Here is a 13,359-nt window from a genome sequence, read left to right as displayed (position 1 = left end):
AAACAGAACTTGCCTTGTCCACTCCTTGTTCAATTCTTGAATAATTATTTGTGCCTCACTTATAAATGTTCACTTAACAGATGATCTTACATTTAACCCTGCATTGCTTCCCTTTAGCAGTGTTAAATTTATAGGCTACAGCATTCAGATGAATGCAATAAATTAGGTAATGACCTGATCAAAGACAGTCAAAGGCCAATTGGGAAAACTTCATTCAGGGTGAGATAAGTTAAAAATAACAGACAATAGAATTTGGGGAGGCTGTGGTTAAACCATTAGTGAAATGATACATTTAGGAAAGTATTTGCAAGGTTTGAACATCACATAGATAAAGGCAAGATATCAGCAGGGTAAATACATAATTAATTATACAGACAAATGAAAAAAGAGAGACTTGTAGTACGTAGGATACAAAAAAACAGGTAAATTTGGCAGGATTTGAATGCAGGGGTCAATTCACATAACAAAGAGAGACTTGTGGTACTATTCCTCTGTCTGTATTATTCAGTACTGCCCCCCCAGCAGTATTGTGGTACTATTCCTCTGTCTGTATTATTCAGTACTGTCCCCCCAGCAGTATTGTGGTACTATTCCTCTGTCTGTGTTATTCAGTACTGTCCCCCCCAGCAGTATTGTGGTTCTATTCCTCTGTCTGTATTATTCAGTACTGTCCCCCCCCCAGCAGTATTGTGGTACTATTCCTATGTCTGTATTATTCAGTACTGCCCCCCCCAGCAGTATTGTGGTTCTATTCCTCTGTCTGTGTTATTCAGTACTGTCCCCCCCCCCCCACCAGTATTGTGGTACTATTCCTATGTCTGTATTATTCAGTACTGCCCCCCCCAGCAGTATTGTGGTACTATTCCTCTGTCTGTGTTATTCAGTACTGTCCCCCCCCCCCCCCAGCAGTATTGTGGTACTATTCCTATGTCTGTATTATTCAGTACTGCCCCCCCCAGCAGTATTGTGGTACTATTCCTCTGTCTGTCTTATTCAGTACTGCCCCCCCCAGCAGTATTGTGGTACTATTCCTCTGTCTGTGTTATTCAGTACTGCCCCCCCCCCAAGCAGTATTGTGGTACTATTCCTATGTCTGTATTATTCAGTACTGCCCCCCCAGCAGTATTGTGGTACTATTCCTCTGTCTGTGTTATTCAGTACTGCCCCCCCCCAGCAGTATTGTGGTACTATTCCTATGTCTGTATTATACAGTACTGCCCCCCCCCCCCCAGCAGTATTGTGGTACTATTCCTCTGTCTGTGTTATTCAGTACTGCCCCCCCCCAGCAGTATTGTGGTACTATTCCTCTGTCTGTGTTATTCAGTACTGTCCCCCCCAGCAGTATTGTGGTACTATTCCTCTGTCTGTGTTATTCAGTACTGTCCCCCCCAGCAGTATTGTGGTACTATTCCTCTGTCTGTGTTATTCAGTACTGTCCCCCCCAGCAGTATTGTGGTACTATTCCTCTGTCTGTGTTATTCAGTACTGCCCCCCCCCCAGCAGTATTGTGGTACTATTCCTCTGTCTGTGTTATTCAGTGCTGCCCCCCCCCCCAGCAGTATTGTGGTACTATTCCTCTGTCTGTGTTATTCAGTGCTGCCCCCCCCCCAGCAGTATTGTGATACTATTCCTCTATGTTATTCAGTACTGTCCCCCCCCAGCAGTATTGTGGTACTATTCCTCTGTCTGTGTTATTCAGTACTGCCCCCCCCCCCCAGCAGTATTGTGGTGCTATTCCTCTGTCTGTATTATTCAGTACTGTCCCCCCCCAGCAGTATTGTGGTACTATTCCTCTGTCTGTGTTATTCAGTACTGTCCCCCCCCAGCAGTATTGTGGTACTATTCCTCTGTCTGTGTTATTCAGTACTGTCCCCCCCCCAGCAGTATTGTGGTACTATTCCTCTGTCTGTGTTATTCAGTGCTGCCCCCCCCCCCCCAGCAGTATTGTGGTACTATTCCTCTATGTTATTCAGTACTGTCCCCCCCAGCAGTATTGTGGTACTATTCCTCTGTCTGTGTTATTCAGTACTGTCCCTCCCCCCCCCCCCCAGCAGTATTGTGGTACTATTCCTCTGTCTGTGTTATTCAGTACTGTCCCCCCCAGCAGTATTGTGGTACTATTCCTCTGTCTGTGTTATTCAGTACTGCCCCTCCCCCCCCAGCAGTATTGTGGTACTATTCCTCTGTCTGTGTTATTCAGTACTGTCCCTCCCCCCCCCCCCAGCAATATTGTGGTACTATTCCTCTGTCTGTGTTATTCAGTACTGTCCCCCCCAGCAGTATTGTGGTACTATTCCTCTGTCTGTCTTATTCAGTACTGCCCCCCCCCAGCAGTATTGTGGTGCTATTCCTCTGTCTGTATTATTCAGTACTGCCCCTCCCCCCCCCCCAGCAGTATTGTGGTACTATTCCTCTGTCTGTGTTATTCAGTACTGTCCCTCCCCCCCCCCCCCCAGCAGTATTGTGGTACTATTCCTCTGTCTGTGTTATTCAGTACTGTCCCCCCCCAGCAGTATTGTGGTACTATTCCTCTGTCTGTGTTATTCAGTACTGCCCCCCCCCCCCCAGCAGTATTGTGGTACTATTCCTCTGTCTGTGTTATTCAGTACTGCCCCCCCCAGCAGTATTGTGGTACTATTCCTCTGTCTGTGTTATTCAGTACTGTGACAGACCCTTCTGTCAGGACTGAAGGAGTTAACTGTGTTTAGCTTTAAGAAACTATTTTCTAAACACAAGTTGCTGGCTCCAACCATAATTTAATTAGTGATAAGAATTCCATTGTTTGATCACCCTCAGAGAGAAAACGCCTAAGTGATAAGAAGAGCCAAGAGTGTCTTGTGGTTGAAGTGTTTAAGTAATATAATTCTATTGTATCATGTCAAAGGGCTTGTTCCCTCCATGTAATGTACAACAGTCTTTCAACCCCCATCTGGGGGGGGGGGGGTCAGACCTGCATAAATACTAGGCATAGGGGCCCATTTATCAAAGGGCTTGCGGACCTGATCCGACACTGCGGATCAGGTCCGCAAGACCTCGCTAAATGCGGAGAGCAATACGCTCTCCACATTTAACATTGCACCAGCAGCTCACAAGAGCTGCTGGTGCAACGCCGCCCCCTGCTGACTCGCGGCCAATCGGCCGCCAGCAGGGAGCTGTCAATCAACCCGATCGTATTCGATCGGGTTGATTTCCGGCGGTTCCTGTCCGCCTGCTCAGAGCAGGCGGACAGGGTTATGAAGCAGCGGTCTTTAGACCGCTGCTTCATAACTTGTGTTTCTGGCGAGTCTGAAGACTCGCCAGAAACACGGCCCTTCAAGCTCCATACGGAGCTTGATAAATGGGCCTGATGGCCTTTAATAAATGACATTCTGTTTAAACCTGAAAACTAGCTGGTTTGTGAATTGCTGATTCCCTATGCAGGACGTTGTTCCCTGGTATTAACCCTTGGTATCCTGTTGGTACCGTAACAATTGGTGGCAAGCGACGGAATGAACCTTATCGCCCAGAAGAGCAACTACACAAGCCAGTAACCTCAGGAAGAGGGGGATTATTACAATACTGACTAAGATGGAAAAGAGAAAAGTAAATTTTGCAGCTTTTAAAAACTTCCTGGAAACAGAAGGAGAGATTGATGGGTACCTTGCGGATTTTGAGAGGCAATGTGCACTACACAAGGTACCCGCAGAGGACTGGGTCACGATATTATCTGGAAAATTATCCGGCCGGGCCAGTGAGGCTTTTCGGGCCATTCCAGATGAGGAAGTCAGGGATTATAATACTGTAAAAGAGGCTCTGCTCTCCAGGTATGCGGTTACACCGGAGGCATACCGGAGGCGGTTCAGAGACACTGTTAAATTAGCTGGAGATTCCTACCTTGAGTGGGCATGTAAGGTGCACCGCACAGCAGCTCACTGGATAGCGGGGTGCCAAGCCATATCTGGGGAAGAGGTGCTGCAGCTATTCCTGTTGGAACATTGCTTCGACAAGTTACCCGCAGGAGTTCGAGAGTGGGTTCGGGACCGTAAACCCTCCAACCCTGCAGGAAGCGGCTCACTTGGCAGATGAGTATACGGATGCCCGCAAACTGGACACTGCTACCACTAAGCCCCCTGCTAGAGTGGAGTACAGACCCCCAGTCACCCCAGCAGCTGCCAGTTACCAAACCCCGGCGCACCGCTATACCACACGGCCTCCGGCCACGAACTACCCTCAGGGAGCCCTGTTCAATTTGCGGTGCTACTCACAACCTATTTGGTGCTTTAGATGTAAGCAACTAGGGCACAAAAGACCAGAGTGTCCCCTAAACGCAGCGAACCAAGCGCAGTCCTGGAGAAGACCCGCCGGCGGAATCCCACGTAATCCTCAGCCTGCGGCCCGCTACGTAGAGGCGCAAGAATGCTGGAGCATCCTACATGAGGCAGACCTTGTGCAAGCTGCCCACCGGAATAACCGGCAACTGGTTAAAGTGAATGGGAAGAAGGTCAGTGGTCTACGGGATACTGGTGCTACCATGACCTTGCTTCAAAAGAACTTGGTGTCTGAGAAACAGTACACTGGAGACACTGTGGTTGTGAGGGTAGCAGGGGGCGATGTGTTCAGCCTACCTGTTGCCAGGGTACATTTGGATTGGGGAGTGGGCGCTAGACCTGTGAATGTGGGGGTCAAGAAGGACTTACCTGCTGATGTTCTTCTTGGAAATGACTTGGCCCCCCTTGTTTCTGCCTATTCTCCCATGGGTCCCACTGATGTTAACCCTGTGACTACCCGTGCCCAGATTCGTGCAGCAGAGACTGACCCACCTGCTGCTAAGCCCCAGGACGCTGAGCTCAGTAAATCTCTATCCGCTATTGATATGTGGAGGTCCCGTTACAATGCGCTGATGAAGGAGAAGAGGAGCGCAGAGGAAAAAGCACGTTTAGAACGTGAATCTCTGCTAGACAAGCTGCACCGACAGACTGCAGACAACACCAGCTTGAGAGTGAGACATGAAACATTAAAGACAAACTTAGCGACACTTGAGGAGAAGCTGACGCTGGCTCATAGTGAGGTGCAGCAACTCAAGGGCACCCTATGTCAGTATGAAGGGATTGTGAATACCTATAAAGAGCAGGTACAGAAAACTCGTAAAGAAGCTGATGGGATTTTGAAGGACTGTTTGGCCCTGGTCTGGGCACTGAGGAAGTTGAACCCTTGTTTGTATGGACAGGAATTCTCTCTCATAACGGGAATACAGATGGATTGTCCCAGCAAACTGACATGCCTACCACCTCCTAGTCCGGTCATCCCCAGGTTGACCCGCAAAAGGGTCAAGCCGGGTCTGCCGGAGTGTTCCACAAGGGGGGAGCTATGTGACAGACCCTTCTGTCAGGACTGAAGGAGTTAACTGTGTTTAGCTTTAAGAAACTATTTTCTAAACACAAGTTGCTGGCTCCAACCATAATTTAGTTAGTGATAAGAATTCCATTGTTTGATCACCCTCAGAGAGAAAACGCCTAAGTGATAAGAAGAGCCAAGAGTGTCTTGTGGTTGAAGTGTTTAAGTAATATAATTCTATTGTATCATGTCAAAGGGCTTGTTCCCTCCATGTAATGTACAACAGCCTTTCAACCCCCATCTGGGGGGGGGGTGTCAGACCTGCATAAATACTAGGCATAGCCTTTAATAAATGACATTCTGTTTAAACCTGAAAACTGGCTGGTTTGTGAATTGCCGATTCCCTATGCAGGACGTTGTTCCCTGGTATTAACCCTTGGTATCCTGTTGGTACCGTAACAAGTACTGTGTCCCCCAGCAGTATTGTGGTACTATTCCTCTGTCTGTGTTATTCAGTGCTGCCCCCCCAGCAGTATTGTGGTACTATTCCTCTGTCTGTGTTATTCAGTGCTGTCCCCCCCCAGCAGTATTGTGGTACTATTCCTCTGTCTGTGTTATTCAGTACTGTCCCCCCCAGTAGTATTGTGGTACTATTCCTCTGTCTGTCTTATTCAGTACTGCCCCCCCCCCCAGCAGAATTGTGGTACTATTCCTCTGTCTGTGTTATTCAGTACTGTCCCCCCCCAGTAGTATTGTGGTACTATTCCTCTGTCTGTCTTATTCAGTACTGCCCCCCAGTAGTATTGTGGTACTATTCCTCTGTCTGTGTTATTCAGTACTGTCCCCCCCAGTAGTATTGTGGTACTATTCCTCTGTCTGTCTTATTCAGTACTGCCCCCCAGTAGTATTGTGGTACTATTCCTCTGTCTGTGTTATTCAGTACTGCCCCCCAGTAGTATTGTGGTACTATTCCTCTGTCTGTGTTATTCAGTACTGTCCCCCCCAGCAGTATTGTGGTACTATTCCTCTGTCTGTGTTATTCAGTACTGTCCCCCCCAGCAGTATTGTGGTACTATTCCTCTGTCTGTGTTATTCAGTACTGTCCCCCCCAGCAGTATTGTGGTACTATTCCTCTGTCTGTGTTATTCAGTGCTGCCCCCCCAGTAGTATTGTGGTACTATTCCTATGTCTGTGTTATTCAGTGCTGCCCCCCCAGTAGTATTGTGGTACTATTCCTATGTCTGTGTTATTCAGTACTGCCCCCCAGTAGTATTGTGGTACTATTCCTATGTCTGTGTTATTCAGTACTGCCCCCCAGTAATATTGTGGTACTATTCCTCTGTCTGTCTTATTCAGTACTGCCCCCCAGTAGTATTGTGGTACTATTCCTATGTCTGTGTTATTCAGTACTGCCCCCCAGTAATATTGTGGTACTATTCCTAAGTACTTTCCCCTACACATCATCTCCCAGGAGTAATTTCCTGTTTCCAGTAGCCTTCCTCACTTACCCCTTCTGCGCATGGCCTCTTCGCTCTCTGGCTTGCGACTCACAGATACAACTTTCATAGTGAGATGGCTGCCACCCTGGCGTATCAGAGACACCACTTGTTTATGTCCGACCTTCACCACGTTCACCCCATTCACCTGCAAATGGGGAGAAGAAAAATGAGAGCAAAGTTAGCTTGTGGGAATACCCCAAGTGCAATTATACGGGTACACACAAGGACAATAATATAGTAATTATAAGTTAGTACCCTAAGGATAATTATACAGTAAAGCACTGAGTACAATTATACAGTAAAGCACTGAGTACAATTGTACAGTAAAGCACTGAGTACAATTGTACAGTAAGGCACTGAGCACAATTATACAGTAAAGCACTGAGTACAATTATACAGTAAAGCCCTGAGTACAATTATACAGTAAAGCACTGAGTACAATTGTACAGTAAAGCACTGAGTACAATTGTACAGTAAGGCACTGAGCACAATTATACAGTAAAGCACTGAGCACAATTATACAGTAAGGCACTGAGCACAATTATACAGTAAAGCACTGAGTACAATTATACAGTAAGGCACTGAGTACAATTATACAGTAAGGCACTGAGCACAATTATACAGTAAAGCATTGAGCACAATTATACAGGAAAGCACTGAGTACAATTGTACAGTAAAGCACTGAGTACAATTACACAGTAAGGCACTGAGTACAATTATACAGTAAAGCACTGAGTACAATTATACAGTAAAGCACTGAGTACAATTGTACAGTAAAGCACTGAGTACAATTACACAGTAAGGCACTGAGTACAATTATACAGTAAGGCACTGAGTACAATTATACAGTAAAGCACTGAGCACAATTATACAGTAAGGCACTGAGCACAATTATACAGTAAGGCACTGAGCACAATTATACAGGAAAGCACTGAGTACAATTATACAGTAAAGCATTGAGCACAATTATACAGGAAAGCACTGAGCACAATTATACAGTAAAGCACTGAGTACAATTATACAGTAAGGCACTGAGCACAATTATACAGTAAAGCACTGAGCACAATTATACAGTAAAGCACTGAGCACAATTATACAGTAAAGCACTGAGCACAATTATACAGTAAAGCATTGAGCACAATTATACAGTAAAGCACTGAGCACAATTATACAGTAAAGCACTGAGTACAATTATACAGTAAAGCACTGAGCACAATTATACAGTAAAGCACTGAGTACAATTATACAGTAAAGCACTGAGTACAATTATACAGTAAAGCCCTGAGTACAATTATACAGTAAAGCCCTGAGCACAATTATACAGTAAAGCACTGAGTACAATTATACAGTAAGGCACTGAGTACAATTATACAGTAAGGCACTGAGTACAATTATACAGTAAGGCACTGAGCACAATTATACAGTAAAGCACTGAGTACAATTATACAGTAAAGCACTGAGCACAATTATACAGGAAAGCACTGAGCACAATTATACAGGAAAGCACTGAGCACAATTATACAGTAAAGCACTGAGCACAATTATACAGTAAAGCACTGAGCACAATTATACAGTAAAGCACTGAGCACAATTATACAGTAAGGCACTGAGTACAATTATACAGTAAGGCACTGAGTACAATTATACAGTAAGGCACTGAGTACAATTATACAGTAAGGCACTGAGTACAATTATACAGTAAAGCACTGAGTACAATTATACAGGAAAGCACTGAGCACAATTATACAGGAAAGCACTGAGCACAATTATACAGTAAAGCACTGAGTACAATTATACAGTAAAGCACTGAGCACAATTATACAGTAAAGCACTGAGCACAATTATACAGTAAAGCACTGAGCACAATTATACAGTAAAGCCCTGAGTACAATTATACAGTAAAGCCCTGAGCACAATTATACAGTAAAGCACTGAGTACAATTATACAGTAAAGCACTGAGCACAATTATACAGTAAAGCCCTGAGTACAATTATACAGTAAAGCACTGAGCACAATTATACAGTAAAGCACTGAGCACAATTATACAGTAAAGCACTGAGCACAATTATACAGTAAAGCACTGAGCACAATTATACAGGAAAGCACTGAGCACAATTATACAGTAAAGCACTGAGTACAATTATACAGTAAGGCACTGAGCACAATTATACAGTAAAGCACTGAGCACAATTATACAGTAAAGCATTGAGCACAATTATACAGTAAAGCACTGAGCACAATTATACAGTAAAGCACTGAGTACAATTATACAGTAAAGCACTGAGCACAATTATACAGTAAAGCACTGAGCACAATTATACAGTAAGGCACTGAGCACAATTATACAGTAAAGCACTGAGCACAATTATACAGTAAAGCCCTGAGTACAATTATACAGTAAAGCACTGAGCACAATTATACAGTAAAGCACTGAGCACAATTATACAGTAAAGCACTGAGTACAATTATACAGTAAAGCCCTGAGTACAATTATACAGTAAGGCACTGAGTACAATTATACAGTAAAGCACTGAGCACAATTATACAGTAAAGCACTGAGTACAATTATACAGTAAAGCACTGAGTACAATTATACAGTAAGGCACTGAGTACAATTATACAGTAAAGCACTGAGTACAATTATACAGTAAAGCACTGAGTACAATTATACAGTAAAGCACTGAGCACAATTATACAGTAAAGCCCTGAGTACAATTATACAGTAAAGCACTGAGCACAATTATACAGTAAAGCACTGAGTACAATTATACAGTAAAGCACTGAGTACAATTATACAGTAAAGCACTGAGTACAATTATACAGTAAAGCACTGAGTACAATTATACAGTAAAGCCCTGAGTACAATTATACAGTAAAGCCCTGAGTACAATTATACAGTAAAGCACTGAGTACAATTATACAGTAAAGCACTGAGTACAATTATACAGTAAGGCACTGAGTACAATTATACAGTAAGGCACTGAGTACAATTATACAGTAAAGCACTGAGTACAATTATACAGTAAAGCACTGAGTACAATTATACAGTAAAGCCCTGAGTACAATTATACAGTAAAGCACTGAGTACAATTATACAGTAAAGCACTGAGTACAATTATACAGTAAAGCACTGAGCACAATTATACAGTAAAGCACTGAGCACAATTATACAGTAAAGCACTGAGTACAATTATACAGTAAGGCACTGAGTACAATTATACAGTAAAGCACTGAGTACAATTATACAGTAAGGCACTGAGTACAATTATACAGTAAAGCACTGAGTACAATTATACAGTAAAGCACTGAGTACAATTATACAGTAAAGCACTGAGCACAATTATACAGTAAAGCACTGAGTACAATTATACAGTAAAGCACTGAGTACAATTATACAGTAAAGCACTGAGTACAATTATACAGTAAAGCACTGAGTACAATTATACAGTAAAGCACTGAGTACAATTATACAGTAAAGCACTGAGTACAATTATACAGTAAAGCACTGAGTACAATTATACAGTAAAGCACTGAGTACAATTATACAGTAAAGCACTGAGTACAATTATACAGTAAAGCACTGAGCACAATTATACAGTAAAGCACTGAGCACAATTATACAGTAAAGCACTGAGTACAATTATACAGTAAAGCCCTGAGTACAATTATACAGTAAGGCACTGAGTACAATTATACAGTAAAGCACTGAGTACAATTATACAGTAAGGCACTGAGTACAATTATACAGTAAAGCACTGAGTACAATTATACAGTAAAGCACTGAGCACAATTATACAGTAAAGCACTGAGTACAATTATACAGTAAAGCACTGAGTACAATTATACAGTAAAGCACTGAGTACAATTATACAGTAAAGCACTGAGTACAATTATACAGTAAAGCACTGAGTACAATTATACAGTAAAGCACTGAGTACAATTATACAGTAAAGCACTGAGTACAATTATACAGTAAAGCACTGAGTACAATTATACAGTAAAGCACTGAGTACAATTATACAGTAAAGCACTGAGTACAATTATACAGTAAAGCACTGAGTACAATTATACAGTAAAGCCCTGAGTACAATTATACAGTAAAGCACTGAGTACAATTATACAGGAGAGCCCTGAGCACAATTATACAGTAAAGCCCTGAGTACAATTATACAGTAAAGCACTGAGTACAATTATACAGTAAAGCACTGAGTACAATTATACAGTAAAGCCCTGAGTACAATTATACAGTAAAGCACTGAGTACAATTATACAGGAGAGCCCTGAGCACAATTATACGGGAACACCCTGACATACACACATATATATATATATTAGTTTTTTTAACTGTTATACTTTACAGATGGGGGTAGATTTATCAAATGTCTGGAGGACATAATCCGCTGTAGCATACGCTGTCGGCATTTATCATTGCACAAGCATTTCAGGTGAAATGCTTGTGCAATGCCGCCCCCTGCAAATTTACAACCAATTGGCGCTAGCAGGGGCATCAATCGTCAGAGGTGGCGGATAAGTTACGGCCTGAAACTTTAGGGGTAGATTGGAGCATCCACTGCTTAATAAATCTACCCCTAGGTCTTCACTAGGGATGGGCGAATGTGCAAATTTTCGAATTTCGAATGTAGAACGAATGTTATTACCGAAATTCGAATTCTAAATTCGAATGTCGATAAGAACGAATATTCTTAAAAATTCGAAAATCGAATGTTATTTACAGTTTTCGAATGTCACTTTCGAATTCGAATGTTTATAATTATATCGAATCTCTACATTCGAAATTCGAATTTTTCGAATTCGAATATAAATTCAAATTTTTTGAATTCGAATAAAAATTCGAATTTTTCGAATTCGAATATAAATTCGAATTTTTTGAATTCGAATATAAATTCGAATTTTTCGAATTCGAATATTGCATAATTCGAATATTACATTTAAAAGCATTAGAAATACTATTACAATCTAAATTCGAATTTTTCGAATTCGAATACACGTTTTGCATAATTCGAATATTACATTTAAAGAAAAAGCATTAGAAATACTATTACAATCTAAATTCGAATTTTTCGAGTTCGAATACACGTATTGCATAATTCGAATATTACATTTAAAGAAAAAGCATTAGAAATACTATTACAATCTAAATTCGAATTTTTCGAATTCGAATATTGCATAATTCGAATATTACATTTAAAGAAAAAGCATTAGAAATACTATTACAATCTAAATTCGAATTTTTCGAATTCGAATACACGTATTGCATAATTCGAATATTACATTTAAAGAAAAAGCATTAGAAATACTATTACAATCTAAATTCGAATTTTTCGAATTCGAATATTGCATAGTTCGAATATTACATTTAAAGAAAAAGCATTAGAAATACTATTACAATCTAAATTCGAATTTTTCGAATTCGAATATTGCATAATTCGAATATTACATTTAAAGAAAAAGCATTAGAAATACTATTACAATCTAAATTCGAATTTTTCGAATTCGAATACACGTATTGCATAATTCGAATATTACATTTAAAGAAAGGGCATTAGAAATACTATTACAATCTAAATTCGAATTTTTCGAATTCGAATATTGCATAATTCGAATATTACATTTAAAGAAAAAGCATTAGAAATACTATTACAATCTAAATTCGAATTTTTCGAATTCGAATATTGCATAATTCGTATATTACATTTAAAGAAAAAGCATTAGAAATACTATTACAATCTAAATTCAAATTTTTCGAATTCGAATACACGTATTGCATAATTTGAATATTACATTTAAAGAAAGGGCATTAGAAATACTATTACAATCTAAATTCGAATTTTTCGAATTCGAATATTGCATAATTAGAATATTACATTTAAAGAAAAAGCATTAGAAATACTATTACAATCTAAATTCGAATTTTTCGAATTCGAATATTGCATAATTCGAATATTACATTTAAAGAAAAAGCATTAGAAATACTATTACAATCTAAATTCGAATTTTTCGAATTCGAATATTTTCGAATGTAATCGTAAAATTCGAAACCGAATATTCGAAAATCGAATGTTAGAATGTTATGTAAACATTCGAAATTCGATTCGAACAAACGAATGTGTTAAAATTCGTGCCGTTTTTCGAATGTTGCGAAACATTCGCCCATCCCTAGTCTTCACTCATACTAATCGGTTGAGTGCAAATTTTGTTTACTTTCAGTCACACACAGTCACACGCTGCCACACACAGTCACACCTCGTCACACAAAGTCACAATCATTCACAGTCACACACCTCATCACACAGAGTCACACAGAGTCACACCTTGTCACACCTCGTCACACACAGTCACACACAGTCACACACAGTCACACACAGTCACACACAGTCACACACAGTCACACACAGTCACAGTCACACAGTCAAACCTCGTCACATACTGTCACACTCATTCACAGTCACACACAGTCACACCTCGTCACACACAGTCACACCTCGTCACATACTGTCACACACAGTCACAATCATTCACAGTCAC

The 13,359-nt window shown here is 41.1% G+C and overlaps 1 protein-coding gene across 1 annotated transcript in view; it reads right to left on the bottom strand.

The window, feature by feature from the left end:
- SHANK3 (SH3 and multiple ankyrin repeat domains 3) overlaps positions 1-13,359 on the bottom strand; it is a 565,241-nt gene that overhangs the window by 170,296 nt on the left and 381,586 nt on the right. The window contains exon 10 of the mRNA XM_053716301.1: positions 6,822-6,957. Within this exon, the coding sequence (XP_053572276.1) occupies positions 6,822-6,957 (136 nt within the window). The remainder of the gene's footprint in view (positions 1-6,821; positions 6,958-13,359) is intronic.

Source organism: Bombina bombina, chromosome 6 (genome assembly GCF_027579735.1).
Source record: "Bombina bombina isolate aBomBom1 chromosome 6, aBomBom1.pri, whole genome shotgun sequence".
NCBI lineage: Eukaryota > Metazoa > Chordata > Amphibia > Anura > Bombinatoridae > Bombina > Bombina bombina.
This window is presented reverse-complemented; position numbering and strand designations above follow the sequence as displayed.